This window comes from Dermacentor silvarum, chromosome 2 (assembly GCF_013339745.2).
Source record: "Dermacentor silvarum isolate Dsil-2018 chromosome 2, BIME_Dsil_1.4, whole genome shotgun sequence".
Lineage (NCBI taxonomy): Eukaryota > Metazoa > Arthropoda > Arachnida > Ixodida > Ixodidae > Dermacentor > Dermacentor silvarum.
In genome coordinates this window covers 147,079,121-147,097,702 of record NC_051155.1, presented here as the reverse complement: position 1 = coordinate 147,097,702, position 18,582 = coordinate 147,079,121, and the positions used below count along the sequence as shown (strand labels likewise).

The 18,582-nt window shown below is 48.1% G+C and overlaps 1 protein-coding gene across 7 annotated transcripts in view; it reads right to left on the bottom strand.

Moving 5' to 3' along the window:
- The window catches only part of LOC119441883 (rap guanine nucleotide exchange factor 4), a 531,616-nt gene that overhangs the window by 44,256 nt on the left and 468,778 nt on the right, over nt 1-18,582 (bottom strand). For all 7 annotated transcript variants that reach the window (XM_049661695.1, XM_049661696.1, XM_037706519.2 and 4 more), the window contains one exon: nt 17,146-17,291. In XM_049661695.1, coding sequence (XP_049517652.1) covers nt 17,146-17,291 — 146 coding nt within the window. The remainder of the gene's footprint in view (nt 1-17,145; nt 17,292-18,582) is intronic.

Sequence of the window (18,582 nt, the reverse complement as noted above, 5' to 3'; positions counted from 1 at the left end):
GCCCCACAATTGAGAACACTCATGAAATCAACTTGCGCGTAGGAAAAGCTCACCACGAAACACACTGCCCCGAAAGTAAAATTGCGGCACATTGTACACAATTGCTTTTATTCGTGTTATTGATCCTAAAACCGATCCTAAAACGTTCGTAATTGCGCAATCCACTCCGCGCACGGATAGACACGTCTTCCAAGCTGCCACACGAATCTCTCCCACTTCCGGCTTTCAAGCAATCAGGAAACGCACACCGCTGACCCTTAGCTTCAGACTTCGCTTCTGACGGAAGCGCCGCCGCTCCTGCGAGTCGGTGATACGCTGTACGAGCACGCGCCGCTGCGAACCATTTGCATAATTATTCGCATGCACGTTGGAAGCACTGTCTGCCCGTACGGCCAAACGCGCGGCCGAAGAAAGCCATTCGTCGAAGCAAACACCGAACAGGCGAAATCGCCGAGGCCTGTGCTCACGAAGCAATCTGCACACGCACGCGCGAAAGCGCACGCAGCCAAGCCACAAAACCGATTGACTGATTGTTTGGACGAGTACAAAGACGGCTTCCGTCGTCATAGAAGTTCTGGTCATGTTCACTGCAACGTCTCGCTTCCTCCATCTCACTGAACCCTCGCCTTTCATGGGCGGCCGAGAGCCCTCTTGATTGAACAAAGCTTCGCGGACATTTCGCCCTCAATTGCGGTTATACTTCTTCTTTTTTTTTCGTGCTTTGCTACAAAACATAAAGAAAGAAATGAACGAAATCAAATACTCCTCTGTGGTTTCGTCATCGCGTATCACGTATCCTCCCCTTTAATCTTGCTTTGACAATAGTATCATTCTCAAGAGAACACCCACACACACACTTATTTAGGCAGTATATGGAAGGTGTGTTGACGATCTTGCTTTGTTTTTTTCGTGAGTCCTGCAGCTTAATAATAATAGACAACTCGTCCACTTTTGTCCATTTATATTTTTTTCAACTATTATGCATAGGCATTCCACAGACAACCCGTTCGGAAGTGTGCAGGCGACAATAGAAGGATGAAGATAACTCTTATTGTGAACGTTTATCTACCCGGGCAATACATGGGCAAGAGAACGCAGTGCATAAGATGGATGCGTGCTCTAAAACCAGTGAACAGACAACTAATAGAATTCCTAAACCAATTTCGTACGAGAAAGTGCGCCTTCGCAACTCTGTATGTAGACATCATTCCCAATATGTCGAAAATATCGAGCACTAATTACTCGCAGCGAACAAGACCAAGCAACAAAATTTCTTGTTTTGTTCTTCGTTACGCTGGGAGAGCGTAAGGCATACCTTCCCGTGATATGCTTTATTAATGCAAAAGAAAAAGGTTGTCGTGGCAGGCACTGCAATCCGAGTTAAAATGGAAACATCTCGACAACTATATCACGCCACCGAGGTGAGCAACTTGCCCTACAAATGCAAGGTACCTGCTTGTCACGTAACAAAACTGGTGGTATTGCCTCATCGAATGTAAAATGTGTGTACAATAAGACACGTACCCGCAGAAGACAGAAATGTCCAATCTTATTTGCATTCGACCTTATAGAAAAACAATATATTGGGCAGCAAAGAAGGAGTAGAATAACATAGAAGTGGGAAACGAAACCTAAACAGAAAAGAAAGGATCAGATGATTGCATGAAGCATGGTCTGAACAGCGCCTGAAACGGTAAGAAGCGAAAGTGAAGAAAAGAAAGCCGAAGGCGGAAGGCTCAGGATCATCATCACCATCATAATCATCATCAGAAGCGGCGGTCGTTCAGCGTTGCACTAGCTATCGTGCACTGTCACTGCTGAACAAGCAATGTACTGCCGAACAGTTCGGCGTTCTCTCGTGCCAGTTTTGAAACCTCGCCTTCAACGCGCTAAAATGGCGACCCGTCTCCCACACTTGGCAACCCTCGACCGCGATATACAGGGCGAGCACATAAACTATTACACGAGGGCTATCTTTCAGTTGATGGCTGCAAGCAGGCTGAAGTGAGTAAGATTGCTTTCCTTTTCTTCTTCTTTCTTTTAAATGGTCAATTACATGGACAAGTGGGTTAACAATAGTTTTCGCAACAGCTCAAAAGGGGCGGCAGACACGGGAGTACACGGAACAGCGACTTTCCTGTGTGCTTCGCCCCTTGTCTTTCTTTCCTGTTCGCGTTGTTTTCAAATAATGAAGGATTATTTGCTATTTATATTTCGCTCACAAGACTATAATTACGCGATACGCCCGGAACATTGTCTATGCAGGATCCTCCACAAGCGCGCAATCATGGCGGGTCCTGCTTCCGCCACGTGGCCATTGTTTTCTCTCATCGGCCTCCCCTCCCTCCCTCTCTCCCTCCCTCCCTCCCTCCCTCCATCCTCCTCCCCCCCCCCCCCCTACCCAACGTCGTGCTCGCTTCCTCCCTCTTATCGGGGACCCGATTTCTCGCCGTCCATTCTGACTATACGACGCGGGAAAAAAACGCGTAAGCGCGAATCAATGTGTATCGCGTATCACGACGCCTCACACACGCACGCATCCGAGTGTGTCTAATGATCGGTTGGGGGGTGGACCCACGCCCTCTTTTGGTCCGGCATGCATTCCCCTGCAGCCAGCGAAAGTGGAGCGGCTTGCGCGCGCAAAGCTGCGCGCTACGGCGAGTGGGCGGTCCTCTCACACACACACGGAGCATGCCGTTCCAACACACCACCAACACGCGTCCGCTGCTCCCGGCAGGCATTCATTCGCGCGCGCCTCGATGCAATGGCCCACATGCCGAGACATCGCTATAACGCGAACAGGTGGGCGTCCGAAGGAAACATATACGGATGAAAGGATGGTGGAAGAGGGAGAGAAAAGAAACAACACCATCGAAGCAATGTATCCGCTATAATAGAGAGAAAAGTTAAGGCCAAGTGTGCACGCTCCATTCATGCGACGTCTATACTCGTGAAGGCCACCTATGTACGCGTACGCAAGCTGCGTGTATAAGGGTGCTCGATTCAGGCAGCAGCGTGGCTAAAGAAAGCGTGAGCGAAAAGGGACGTGCGGGCGCTTAACTGCACGGGCCTCGTCATTGACGGCTCAATGTAGCCCGAAGGCCGAACGTTGCCATTGTGCTCGAGACAAAAGTGCGCGAGCTATCGACTGACGCGCCCACTCCCGAGACTTCGTTCACTCGGTATATACGGGACAAAACGAAAGAATAGCAGCAACTCACAGCAGAAAAATGGGTAATAATTACGCGAGCCATCTATCCACGTTCAACCCTTCCCGGGAGGCCTATTCTGAAGGTCCGTTATACGCCGAGCGCCCCACGAGACGACGCTAATAATGCGCGCTGATAGAGTTTTGTAACCACAGGTTCTGACTCAAGCTCGACAACCAGATGGTAGTGTACGACTGACGCGACCGTTTACAGCTTCTGTACGCCATCTTCTTTAACAGCGCACCGATCAACGTTCCAGCTGCTTCTGCCTCTTACTCCCTCTCTGTGATTGTGTGCCTGCAAACCGGTGTTTCTCTGCTCTGGTTGACCTCCCTGCCGGTCTCCCTTTTTTTTGTCTGTCTCTCTAGCAGAAATGGGAATGAAAAGGAAACGTGTCAACCGTGCGAGAGGTTGAGAGTCCTTTTGTAATCGATGAGATTTTTGAGCATTTAGGAGCGTTTAATATGCGCGCCTCCGATCCCCTGCTAAAATATATAAAAAAAAACATACCGAATAACCAACAAAACTAGACACGAGGAAAGAAATGGATAATGCGAGCGAAGGATTCATTACCCATGCTTGGCAATCTTCCTGAAAGCATGCAGCCGCACCAATTGCCCCGACTTCGCATTGTTGCCACAGCCACATAATTATTTTAGAACGGTCAATTACCCCCTTTGTGCTTTCTCGTGTCTGGTTTGAATAGGAAACGTTGTTTACTTAGTGCACCACATTCTTCGTCAACCAAGCGCCCAAAATGCGAGACTCTTTGGCGTCATACTCCGCTATACTTAACGGGATATTGTCGTGTTTTCCGGGATTTGGGTCGCTCTGCAACGAAAGATTCGCTTTAAAAGTAAAGTAAAAAACACGCAGATCCAACGAAATGTTTTAAGCTAAATGACGCGAAGCAAGTTCAAGTTAGCGAGGTGGCAGCACTAGCGGATGATGCGCGCACAGCCACGTCAGCTGATGCAGTTATGGCTGGCACTGTCACAAAGACACAGACGATGTATGATGCTTGTAAGAGGAAGAATTATGATGACAAGCGTACGCAGAGAGAAGCACGACACATGTCTAATTGCATTTAAGGTTTGTATAACTCTTGGTGTTACAGTGGCACATAACAGTTCTGGGAGATTGGACAAGAATGGATTCATACCTGCAGTGACCCAAGTTGTCTATTCGGCCGAGAAACGTTCCACTTAACCCAGAGAATAGGGAGTCAAATAAAGGTTAAACTCGCCTCCCCCCCCCCCCCCCCCCAAAAAAAAAAAAAGAACGAAAAAAATTATCTTCCCTCCCTCTGGTAGAATGCAACTGTATCTCTTCACAAATTTTAAATTACAACAGACGATTAACGAGCACAAAATGTTCAAAGCATTTATAACAAAGCTTAATTCGCGAATCCGGTGAGAGGACATTACTTTTCATGCGCCGCCACAAATATTTCGATGGAGGCAGCTCGGGCGTTAGACAGCGAATAATATGGCGTGTTGCGAAAACACGGCCACATTAGTTTAATGAATTAGCACTGCCAACCTCGCCGTACGTTACCAACGGTTCAGGCGTGAAGTTTTCGACAGGCGCTGCATTCTCACGCTACTAAATTTATTCGCCACTGGTGACCAGCCAATGGAAACAGTTCTCCGCTTTAAAGGATTTGTACGATTGTCAGTATTCGGGAGGTTTGTGCCATTCATTTAGCTAACCTGATAGCCCCAAATGAGAGGCACGTTGTTAATATCTGCTCGGCTTTGTTTGGCTTGCAGATTACGGTACACGTTGCTGGACCGAGATGTCATTTAGTTTGCTTGGCGCTGTTTGGGCTTCCGACTTACAGGGATGGGATATTCCTTCTAGTGTAAAGTGTATGTGAGCGAAAACACATAATTAGGACCGCCCGAATTCTGGGTGGTTTCTTCGTGAATGCCACTGTGCTCCCAATTGTGTTGCAAGGACTGAGCGAACTCGATGTACAGCGTCACATAGGGCTTCTATGCCACCACTAAATCTACTGGCCTAACCGATGCTCAGTGCCGAGTGAAATGGTGCTGTTGTGCCCTGCGACACTAATGCTAATGATATACCTGCAAGTCTTCGCCGCCTCGCGTGCTTCTTTGAATGTAGTAAGTTGATCGTGACGACAAGGCGACGTGGCTGATGAGGATTTATATGTGCAATCAAATTACGCCTGCCCAGTCATTTACACAGCATGTGTGATTCAGTGCACAGTTAACAGAAATACTTCAAAATGTGCAACCGGAATGGAAAAAGGATCGAGAAAAGTAACGTCATCATAACAGCGTACAAAACTGACAACACTTATAACGAGGATCGTTCCTGCGAGTAAAGCGAGTCGTTTATCAATTAACGCTATTATTAACAGTGAGCAAAAAAAAAAAAAGAAAGCGCGAGCAGATGACGAGCCAAATTTCACTCTTTCGGCGCGAGCACTTAAGGCGGTATTCACAGAGCATCTCTGAAAGGCGCTACTGCTAAGAATGACACGACCACGAAGCATACATGTTTACGAAGCATGTTAGACCCGTTACGACCGTTAGCAACGCTACAAATCCAGCCTAATTTATCCACGAGCTAGGCTGGTTACAGAAGATGGCACTATCGGCAATAATTCTCTGACTTGTGTGTCTTTTGACTGATGCAGGCGTCGACAACTGAACACGCAGCTTGGAACGTCATGCCCCCAACGCAGCAGCTCTTAAACTGAAAAGACGGTTTCCACCTGGGCGAGGAGGATTCTTAGGGGCCAAGGAAGGGTGTATCTCGAACATACCTCTCGAACATACCTCTCGAACATACCTCTCGAACAATAAATACATAACGAAAAGTGCACACTACTTCCTCGGACAGCTCACCGCGACCACAGCCAGAGCGACGTGGACGCCCATCCGGATCCATAGGGTCCCTAGCGAGCAGGCATTTCCTCGTCTTCCATATAGAAAACGGCGGCAAAACACAGCGCGGAAGTTCGTCGAGATGTCCCGAGGCTGGCGACACTGCACTTTTGTCGGAGAAAGTTGCTCTCGACGGGACGGGGAATCAGGCACGACTACGACGACGTGTGATGATACCACGGCCACGCGCACTACTCGATGCAGATGCGAAGAGACCGCGCCGCAAAACCGATACTCGACGCGAACATGTCGTCGAATCGGCCCGCGCACGCATTCCGAGAAGAAAAAAAGCGAGCCAAGTACACGGTGCACACGCGCAAAGACGGCGTGCCGCACACGAACGCTGGTTTTTTTTCTTCGCGCGAGCGAATCGCTCGCTTCTCTGGCGAGCTGCACACCACCAGCGATCGTGTGTGTGGGAGAGCCGGCGACGGAGGAGGCCTTCGGCGCTGCAAACGGCGAGCGGAACGCACGCGTGGCCTTCGGGCCCAACTTGGCCGCTTCCGCGCCCGGGCGAACGAATGCGCTATGTCCTACTCGATGTTGTGGGCTGCTGCTGCCACCGCGAGATCATGCCGCAACACACGGGCCGCACACGACCCAGCAAGCAAGCAGCCCGGCGGCAGGAGCGGCGCATTGTGCTGACGTGTCTCGGTCATAGTTAGGTGCAGTAGCGCTCTTTCGCTCGCGCGGAAAAGCTCGTATCCGCATTATCGGCGTGACGGGCTCGCCTTCACGAAACAATGGATGGCGGGGCAGGCAGGCACATCGAGAGAGTCGCGTCAGCTCTTCCTGGCATTCCTCTCCGTGCGCTATTATTGTTGTTCGGGAACTCGCCGCTTGCACGCGCGCTTTAAAGATTCGTGATTCCTGTTTCCGCTACTACGTGCTTGCGCGTTCGCATTGTACTGGCATTTGGCTGAAGCCTCTTCTGCGAGTGGTTTTCAACAGCGCGACATCTTTCGTAGTGCTCGTGAAGTGAGTGTTAATCCAGATAATTCGTTCGTTCGTTCGTTCGTTCGTTCGTTCATTCATTCATTCATTCATTCATTCATTCATTCATTCATTCATTCATTCATTCATTCATTCATTCATTCATTCATTGGCAATTCACATAGAGACAGCCTAGTACGCTATACAGGGTGTTCTTTCTTTAGGCAATACAGATTTTTTTTATATATAGAAAAGCTGTTACCGTGAGACACCTGTCGTCTTCGCATACGAGCTCTACGGCGAGGCGGAAATACTAAGAAAATGGAATACACCAGAGTTTACCAAGCGGCGCCTATATGCCATGGACCCACAGATGCAACTGCAACTTTTACCGGGTTTTGAACGACCAGAAGAAACCTTACTGTGCCGCCTGCGAATAGGAGTTTCTTTTACAAACTTCTATTCATTCCTAATTGGAATGGCGGATAGTGCCAACTGCAGCACATGTGGTGTTAAGGAAACCACCAGGCATCTCTTATGTGACTGCCCCAGATACGAAGATGAGAGGATTGCCCTTCGGACGGCATTGGGTCACTTTAGACGACAGACCTTTTACGGAGGAGAAGATTTGGGCCCGTGGCCTCGTGCGTCTGCTATGTGCAGGGCTAGAAAGGCGCTGTCGCGTTTTTTGAGGGGCATTGTCCTGTATGACCGCCTGTGACGAAACTCAGCGATGAACGCTTGACTGTACAAATGTGCAGGGTGTGGACTTCTCTCTTCCTTCTCCTCTTTCAATCCCTTTTCCCCATTCGCCAGTGCAGGGTAGCCTACCGGGCTCAGCCTGGTTAACCTCCCTGCCTTTCCCTTCTGACTCTTCTCTCTCTCTCTCTGTCTCTCTTGCCACTGCTTAAGTTACTCTGAAAAGACTAATGAACAAACGTTTATTAATTACCTTTTTATTAGTGCCTTAGGGGCAGTTGTCTAAATGGCCTAATTCAAGATATTCATAATCGAATTTCAACGGTAAATCCAGGCAATATTGAAGCCGAGCGCCGCAGGAGCACAGAAAAGGCGGCCCCGCTATCACACCAGACCAAAACGCCCCGCGACCACAATCGCTAGGAAGTTTGAAACTGAACGTCTCGACCAGTCGCGGCCCCTATACTGATACGACACGCTTTGCCTGGCAAGCATGTGGCACTGTGTGTCGGGTCAGGATTTGCCGCGGCATGCTATCATTCAAACTTCACCCCACACTTCATTACGGGGCGGGGCGTTGCCTTCTGACGCGCAGTGGGACGCGCTCAGTCTCGATATTGCCTGAACTTGGCCTTCAATTTCGATGATAAATATCTCAAATTACGTGCGATTACGTCGACTGCCACGACTTCTATACTAGACCCTGCGGAAACAGAGAGCCAAACGGAGCGTGCGAGTGCATTATAGAAGGCTAGCAAATACAGAAAGCATAGGAGCTTCAGAAAATTAAAGTAGCAAATCGAGAAGAAAGCGCTCGACACAAACTACTGCTTTGATCGCTTTTCATAAAAGAACCACATCAGTCCCATTCTTATAGTTGTTTTTTTTTCTGCAATTTTGTCCTCCATTTAACTGCGCTTGTATTTCGGAATGGAATGGGCCAGACGGCTTCTGAAAAGAGCGTGATCGTAGTAGACGATAGCTAAAACACGACGATTGGCGACATTCAAGTTGCACAACTCATCTATGCCAAGTCATGCTGTCACGAAAATCCGTGCAACAATCCAGCCTGTGTAGACAGCACATAAATTCTCGCCACCATAGGGCAAGCCGAACTCTGTAATACAAATTTCTGTCACGCATAGAGGGCATGCCGAGTAAATTAGGACGAAATATATGTGTCGAAAGTCTGCAAAGACGAACCGATGCGGACAGGAAAACTCGAAGGCTCTTTGACGCACACTGCATAAGGGAGCCTGGCGACGGCGTAATGATTTATTCACACAACCTATCAGGTCTTTTTTTTTATATAGTGTAATCTGAAACCATAAAGAATCTGACACGCGCTATGGCAACGTTACACATTGCACGCATGGTAGTCACAAAAATTACGCAGTGTACTGAATTCATTTGCGGTGCGCGTGAAATAATCCATACCAGCATACTGCCGTCACAAAATTAGGTAACTGCACCCCCCCCCCCCTCCCCACACACACACACACCCTCTCGGCATAGTTCATATAAAATGCCCCACGAAGCGACTTCTGGTGGACAAGGTTCTTCGCATGCTGCATATTTCAGCGGAACGGTATTACTTGGTTCCACCGCCAAGCACATATCTGTTTTACCATTGAACATCGTAAAAACGAACGAAACAAGACGAAGAAAGGCGCTTCTACCTACTGGAAGATCAAGAGGAGGGTTTCTGAGGGGCCGCCCTGCGTCCTCAACCCCCCCCCCCCCCCCCACTTTACTCCAGCGAGACACGGCTTTTGACACACATGATTTTGTTTTGGTCCACGTGCGCAGAAAATTCGTGCGCTGACAAACTTGACCGCGAAAGCAGCTTTACCCTTGCCCAGTTTCCCATTTGTTTTTATGAGCGCCCACTTCTTGATGCAACGCCAAACCTGATCCTGCTTCTGCCTTCCTTGTTCAAACATTCAGACCGATCTCACCTCCTCAGTACAAGACAAACAGAACATCATTGAGGCTCATGAATATACGTATCCAACGGACCGGCACTGGTGTAGCTACTAACTGCAGGCTTCTCGACGACTCGGTCGACATCTATTTGTGCCGTCTTGCACCATCTGGGCAGCCGATAGGAGGAAGGGTGATTGATAAGCACGGGTGGCCTCGGTTGGCGCATATGCAAGTAAGTGCTCCATGAGACGACATTGAGAATGTATACATACAGCCCGAGACCCTGCGCATGCATCTTTCTTCCTGGTCCTCGCGTTTCTTTCATATTCACGGTTCTAACATGCGCGTCATAACATTCCGACATATACTGTAATGAAGACTAAACTTTCGTTTTTTTCTTTTCAGTCACGCGGCAGCATAAACGGCGACGCTGCCAAGCAGCCGTCCACAAACGGCGGAACGCCCAGTCTGTCGCTACGGTTCAATCACTCCCTGCCAAGTTTTTTCCGCGTATATGCGGCTGTGTTGTGAATATTTGAAAACGTTCGAACACGACTTCTCTTTTACTCCACTCGGGGCCGTCGACACTTCGACGCAGTTACGCCGCAACGCGCTTCGTTCAACGCGCGGCATCTCGTACGGTGCACGGATTTCGTGCCAGCTGCTGGGCGATGAAGAAACGACGCGGCGTGGCACAATCCATCGCAGCCACACCATCGTTGCTCCCGGATGTATAGTACAGTCCGGCACGAACGCCCCGGACAGAGGGGGCCGAGCCCCATATCTCACTCCCTCTCTGCCTTGCCCCGTTCTCTGACGGGCAGTTTGTCTTCGTCGGGGATGCCGCGGGCCTCCGGGGCACGCACATGGTTCAGATCTCGTCGGCGCCCGAATCGTTGCGCCGCGCGAGTGGCAAGTTTGTCGACGCCCCGCCGGTCACAAGTGGCGGACGGAGAAACAAATGGCGTGCGCAGAGCGAAGGCTCCATTAACAGGCATTTGGTTTCGTACAACTATTCGGGTCTCTTATAAACATACGCCTCTTTGTCTTAGTTTGGGTTTTCCTTCCTGGCGGGTGTTGCTCTTGTCCTCCGTTTGTGTGTGATGTACCGTAGCACAAGAGAAAAAAAATGAAATATTAGGGAGTTTTAAAAGTAGCGTCCGCGAGCGACACTGCGCATTAGACAAACCCAAAACTCCTTCGTACGCCTTTACACGTCCTTCTGTACTCTCTTTGCGTCCTTTTGTACGTATGGCCCATATATCGTCTGTTAACTTGGAGTCCCCTATTTCTAAAGCCCTCTCCTTACTAAAGAGGAATTCAGGCGTCGCTAATGCTCAGCCCCCATATAAAAATCGCAGCTAATGCCGGTGAGATATACGCTCCTCCGGCCGACCTCTCCGTTTTTCCCCTCCTTAGACAGTCTTCTGTCTTTCTCTCTCTCTCTCTCACAGCTAATGCGCAAACTTCCTTGACAATAAATAATGTAGCATTGAATGACTATATATTTATGTCTGCACTGGGTAATTTTCTTGCATTAAGTCAACTGCAGCTGCTAAAACAATTTTGTGAACAATCGCGCTCTGACGTTTAAGGTCATCATAATCTCAGCATACTGCGCGTCCCCTGCAAGACAATCTCCAGTTTTTCTTCAATGATCTCAAATTACCCCTGCCTTCCTACCACCGACTTCATCCGGCACCTCTAAGTTTCTTAATCTCCCCACACCACCTAATCACCCGCCGTCAGTCGACTGCGCTCCCTTTATCTTCGCGCACTCATCCTGTTACTCTGATGGACCATCGGTTATCTGCTCTAGGCATTACTTGACCTGCGGAACTTCCCGTCTGCATCTTAATCTCAAACTATAGCATATCAGCAACACCCGTTCTATCTCTCTCATAACACCCCCCCCCCCCCCCCCTCCGCCCCGTCCCTGTATCCACCAACCGCCATTATACAGCAGAGGTACACCCGCCGCCTAAGCCGTAACATTATCGCGGGAGCGCAGGCTTTTCAGCCATCCACGCCAGATGACGGCGAAGAAGGGCAAGTTGAGAGAGCTAGGAGCGCGTGCATGAAACGGTTGCGAATGCAAGCGCCAGCGGCTGGGCTGTTTGTTTATTAGGGCACGCTATTTCTCTAAGGCAGGAAGGTCCTGCATCTTCACGACTGAAAGTTTTCGCTTTTTAATCGAACCGGTTTCGAAACCTTCGCTTCGAACTATAATCTTCAGGATTACAGTTCAAAGCGAACTGACACGCCATCTGTGAGCGGCCAAATGAAACTTCGCTTTGGTGCTTCGCCGCTTGTCATCGGCTGCTCGAAAGTTCACGAAATGAAAAGTCCCACCGGAGTCCACGTACTGATTGAATTTTTTTTTTCTCTTTCTTTTTTGTTACTTGTCTGTTCCCACGTGTTTTCTTGTTGTTGTTTTTCGTCCGTGTGTGCTACTTAGCGCGAATTCTACATGGCATTTTGAAGTCCACATGCTACACGGCAATCAGCGGAATGCGTATTTTGCCAGTCGCAGAAATACGCGCACGGATTTAAATGCTTATGGCCTGAGATGAGTTTTTCGTGATTCAAGAGTTTCTGACGCATCGGGAGGCGGATTTCTCCAGTAATATCAAATTCAAAACTGCGACTGCAACTGCAACTCCAAACGTTACTCGCTAACTTTCCGTGGATGGTTAGCCGACTGACGCGCCGTCGGCATCCGAGTCACATTACGAGATGCTGGAAATGGCTAACCTGACTGAAAGAAAAAGAAAAGGAGGAAGTACACCCACCAAAAATACTGTTTGTTCGGCTTTGCTTACAGTGCGTTATCTTGTTCGGCCGCAGTTCCGAAAAAAAGAGTTATGTTTTATATTTAGTTATGAAGTTCAGAGGTAGCACGACTGTCGGAAAACATACACGCTGTTCGCCAACTACTGTATCCGGGTTTCGAAATATGTGGCCTAAAGGCAGTTTCCCAGCTGGAATGAATGAAGAGCTTTTCACGTGTCACAGGGCCTCACGTGACATGCTGATAGCGTGGGCGGTGAAATGCAAACGACGCAACAAGCAACGAGGTCCCGACGGCGAGAAGAGCAAATCCGACGCCAACGACAATCAAAATGGAAAATGCTTTTCTCTGCAAGTTAGTAAACTACGAAAACACAAAGAAGCAACAAAGGCACACGACGGATGTAGCAAAAAAATAAAAAATAACAGGAAAGCTTCGCGGAGAGGCATTGCCCGCAAGATAAAAAAGAAGAAAAGAAAAAGAGTTGGTGTCATAAATGAAGAGAGCGATGTTGCAGGCGACACTAACGCTCGCAAGTCTATTGACTCTAAAGAGAAACACTGCAGTAGTTCAGACTGCTAAAGTTGTTTTTCCAGAACTATATTTTCGTTAATTTCTCGGAAAAAGGTCGATTAATATAAGAGGAAATGAAGGCCGTACTTCCATTTCTTCACGTTCGCGCCGAAACCACAGCGCCGGTACGTAGCATTGACGTCACGGATTTCAACGTATTTGGGCCATTGTGGCGCAAAAGAAGTTCTCGATTTTTCGCGAAGTTCAGCATTTGGCTCCTTTCGAAGGCCATTGTGGCACAATGGTTCCTTTCGCATTTGGTTCCTTTCGAATACAACGCTATCCTTGTTTACCAATAAACAAATACCCTTGTAGACGCTGTCAAAGTTCACGTCGTCATGGCGACCTTGCGCGCTAACTTGAAGGCAGCGTCGCCAACCGTCGCTCGTTTTTGCATCGTTTCTGGCTTATCAAGCCTCCTCCTACAGTAAAAGCTGTATTATTTTTTTTATTGTAGGCCCGTACTTTTCTAATAAAGCGTAACAATTTTTTCTGTTAAGTGTCCCCTTGAACTACGCTCAACCATGACATGTCACGAGACACTTAACAGCTGATGCCGCCTGATACTGGAAATCTGGGCCACAGTAGGCACTTTTTTTTTTTTGCAATTTCGGAACATGTGTTCTCGCAGCTGCAAATGTGACAATCGAGATTAGAGGTTTATTGCAGATTAATTTACCTGTTCCGGAAGATACAGCACGGGGAAGCAGAACCGGAAAGGAACAGCAAAACATTTTAAAATTAAATTGTGGTTTTTAACGCATGCCAAAACCACGATCTGATTATGGGGCACGCCGTAGTTGAGGACCTTCAGAGTAATTAGGACCGGGTCCTTTAATGTACGGTACACGGGTGTATGACGAACTTAAGTGATAGGTTATGACATAAATGTCATGACATGCGTGTTATGCAGGTCATGACAATGACCCAGCGAAAAAGATTAACACTCAAAAACCACTGAAATCCACAAATGGCAATCTTCGTAAGTTATTGGTGAAATAACCAACAGGTACGCACACCATCAAATGTATTCGCAAGCGACTTAACCGCGCTTTTACTGCATATTTCACTTGCATTGACTCTTCCGGCATATAATATTCAGTGCACATTAGAAGGGAGAAAATATTTCTAGTAAACGGTTAACACTTTTAGTTATCTAATGTCTGGTGAATAACATAGTCTTCAGACGAGCGTCGAACAACCTTACAGGAAACTCGTACTAAGAGCGACCTCTAAACACACTTAAAGAAATGAAAAAGGAATGCGAACTTGTAAAGCCTTGCTCTGACTTATTGTCCGTGCAGTGGCCGAAAATGGAAGTAGTAATAACAAACTCTACGCGTGCGATGTCCTCAAACTGTATGCAGCATCTAGCAAGAGATCAATTAAATGCAACGATTATGTTTCTCTCTCTCAGTCCGATCAACAAGAGTGAGCGAAGCCTGTTTTTCCGGCGAGGTCCCGTTCGTTCTTGCGAGCGCCAATACTTTGACGCTGACGTCCGCATGAGCACGTACGGACATACCGACAGCGATAAACCGACACGACGGTGCTTCTACACATGTGTGCGAACAAACTTATCGCCTGCTTTCCGTTGAGCGCAGAACAATGGCGCCTATCACTGTAGCTGGAATCGAAGTTTGCGCGGGAAGCATGGCACTCATCGGACAGTTTGTTCTCGACCACGGCTGTAGCAGCCAAAGGTCGGGCGAACTGAGGAAGCGAGTAAAGACAAGCGTTAAAACGAGAGCAAGACGAGACCAGAATGCGCGCACCGCTGGATGTCGGAACCCTGAATCACGGCACTTCTCGTAAAACGAAACTCCTATATACAACCTTTCTCACACCTTTGCTTTCGTATAAAGTAGGACATTGACTTCTAAGTGCCTTTGTTTCCTCGCTCACTCTACAATGCAATGCATAGAGGCAACCAGACGATCCGCCACGATTCGTATTGATGTTACTGGAACACTTTCCTCGCCGACAGTTTGGCCCAGAAGCCTGAGAAAGCACTTTTGAGCTTTCTATAGGGACGACTGGCCCGTGCGAGCGCCTTTGGCTTGTCGCGCTGTCAGCGCTTGCGCCCGCATTCACCGCGTCTTTCCTTCCTCCCATTCTGTCTCTCTGTCTCTCTCTCTCTCTCTATTTCTCTTTTGTTCCTTTCCCACAGCACTGGGTAGCCAACGAGATCGCTCTATTCTAATTAACGTCCCTGCCTTCTCTCTTTCAACAGGGAGAGTGGTTACCCTCAATACGCGATACTGCGCAAGCAACAAACGTCTAAGCCGATCTGTTTGAATCGCGTTGAGGACCTCACTGGTTGCTACATTATTTCCCACACACAACTTTCAATTAACTGTCTTCTTCGCCTACATATAAGGTACTCAGCCGGACAATACTTCGAGTAGCCTTCATGATTTCCCTATCGTCACGTTTCTTTCTTTATCACTCGATAGCGGGTTACCGCAGAGGGTTGAGTACATTCACCGTGCTGTGTTTTTGCTCTCCCATTAGGTTTTGTAATATGATTCGGATACCAAAACATCGAGTGCCACTAAAGAAAGTCGGACTATAAAAGCGACAACCATTGAATCAAATAAGCGAGCTGCGTTTTCAGAAACTAAATAAAAGGGTCATTGCGCCTCCATTATGATGAAATCCTCTAGAGTTCTTTTAACGAGCTGCTGAAAAAACAAACATGTGGACGACGTGTAGCTGCGGTCACAGCGAAATCACTGGACACAATCAACGGAACTCTTGATCCCACGCTCAGAGAGCGGAACACCTTAATTAAGCCGTCGAGCCACGGCAGCGAGCAAGACGATGCGGCAGCGTCTCCTGGTCGACGAGACAAAAATTGTAAGAGCGAACCAATCTAAGCATTCGCGGTATTTCGGAGTATTAAAGACGCTGTCTGTGCGAGCTAATGAAAACGTACAATACTGTAGAGACAAGGGAACTTAACGGAATAAGTAACCAACAGACGATAATGACGGGACTCTTAAAATCAATTATTGCGGTCTTAGGTTATTGGCTCCACTTGAGAGAATGGCGAAGTGAGCACACTCGCATGTGACTGTATCCGGTAGCACGGTCAGTGCACGCGACAGGCGTGGATGGGATGAGCTCTGCATCTTTCGATATAACGCATCTGCGGTCACAAATTAAGTGCGTTCATAAAACGAGCATACCAGTGGGAGGGTGACGAACGAAAAGCGGAACTTTTTTTTTTTTTTTGCACTGAATTAGGCTAACGATTTGGGCAAGTCGGTCGAATCGATGACGTGAATTCAGCACAAAAAAACACTGTTCGATTGATTCTCTCACCATTTATGTTCCTATATATACGTTCCTCGACCAATAAAATTCAGTTGGCAGTCAGCCACTGTATTGGTGTACTTCTTTGTACTAACCAGGCGACCTTATCTTCCCGCACTTCGGTGTTTGCACAGCGTTCGTGTCATGAATGTAGTGGTCGTCCTTCTTAGTTAACTATAGGCCTGATTAGACTGAAACTTCGTGATGTCGCAGCGAACTGGTGCGGGAACTTCAAGGCCGCGTCGCCACCATCTTCTCGCTACTGCGTCCCTTCTGGCCCCCTCCTTAACGATACTCGGCTTTCAGTAAGAGCGGTCGTTTTCTACTTAACCGCTATTTGCTCATATTGCTCGACTTCATCATTCGTCTTCAATGCCCCTTTATCTTGGAGCGCATAGTTCGTGTCGTTTGGGGAGAGTTTCGCCACACGTTCGTACATCAAGCGAATTACTTTGTAACATTAAGAGAGAGGTAATGCGGAGACGTCTCAATTTCGCAAGTAATTTTTTTAAGAAAGGCAAACTACAGACGACAAACAGTACTAACAATAGTATAATCGGTATAAGTTAAGGCACAAGGATAGCGCCTCTTAACGACCCGGTCGGTTCACAGAAAAAAAAAAAGAAGAGAAAATGTTATGACAGCGGCGAAATTTAAGAGACGCGTCACATTTGCAGCAACCAATTCTCGTCGTTTAAATGAGGGCCGCGACTCATAATAAGGAGCAAATTCAACCAGTTTACAATTCTTCTAGGTGTAAAAAAAAACTAAAACTCACGTATAGTTCCGGCCTTAGGGTGTGACTCGAAGATCATCACCCCGTAGAGTTCACGCTTGACGCTGTTGGAGAGGTGCGAGAGGGCCTTGATGTGAAGGAGCTCTTCGTAGATTAGGTCCAGATCGTCCAGGGTCCTCTCCATGGGCCTGCACGACACGGCGGCGTCTACTTGAGCGGAGCCGTCCGAAGCCGCCTCCGCCATAGCGACGGTCATCATGTTCCTGTCGAGCACTTTTTATAGACACTATACTTCCGAAGCCGAGAAGAAATCAGCGGCCAGTATACTGCACTTTCGCGACTATTGCCTCGTCTAGCGTAAACCAACGCGAACACGCTGAAAATTTCCTCCGCATAGTCACAGCAACGGACATATCTCCGTGGCCGACGTATAACCGCTATACTGCGGATACGCGCGAGCAAGTTTATCTGCCGCAGGGGTCCGCAAGGAGGCGGCAATCAATAATATACGTATACAGGTGTCGTGTGTGTGTGCGCGATTGTGTGGCAAGCCTCCGTTATCTGTCTAATCGACGCGTCCTCCACAGTCAGAGCTCGCTGGCTCTCTTATCGTTCCGTTACGTCGCTTTGTTCACCGCCCCCAAAATAATCGCCGGCGTGTCAGTCAACACGCCGAGCTAGACATTTCATCGCTTATCGCTCAGTACGCTACTTAACTACACCGGCGCAGTCAGTCCAACGACCGTGTCGGCTCCTCCGGTGTCACAGAGCCTACAGCGGCCACCGTCACTGTATCGGTCATCGGCAAGCGACACTGTTGCTAATTGGCTGAACGCACCGACCGCAGGGCTACGGGTGGTTCTCATTGGACATAATCCATAATCGCACATTTTACTAATGCCACGATAACAGGACAATTGTTGAAGTACGCTGGCATGAATGGCTTATTCCGTAGTGTTAAGACGCAACCAAGGACGAAAAAAAAAAAAGGATCAGGACAGGAAAAAGCGTCACTTTGACGTTCTTTCCTGTCCTGACCCTTTCTTTTTTTTTTCGTCCTTGGTTGCGTCTTAACACTACCGAATAAGATGAACCAACTAGCCCAGCCACAAGTCATAACTGCATGGCTTGCTCAAACGCTGGCTGTGCCTCCTCTCTAACCCGATTTGTATTTTTTTAATATATTCAAGCGAGAAAGAGTAGTGTACTTTGAGAAGAGCATAGCTAACATGCTTTTCTTTGCGTATTCTTCCTCTTGTTTCTTTTTTTTATTGTGTGTGTTCCCATGTTTTCACGCAATATGATTAACAACAGAAGCGAGAACGCAGGAGTAAACAAAATGTGCTCTGTAGTTTTGCTGCGAGAGGCATTTAAAGAGCGCAAGTAGATAGAAATGAAATCCCCATAATGTAAATATGGAATGCAACACGAAGTGCACAGCCCAAATGTATGGCGGATTTTGAGTGTCGATCATGTTAC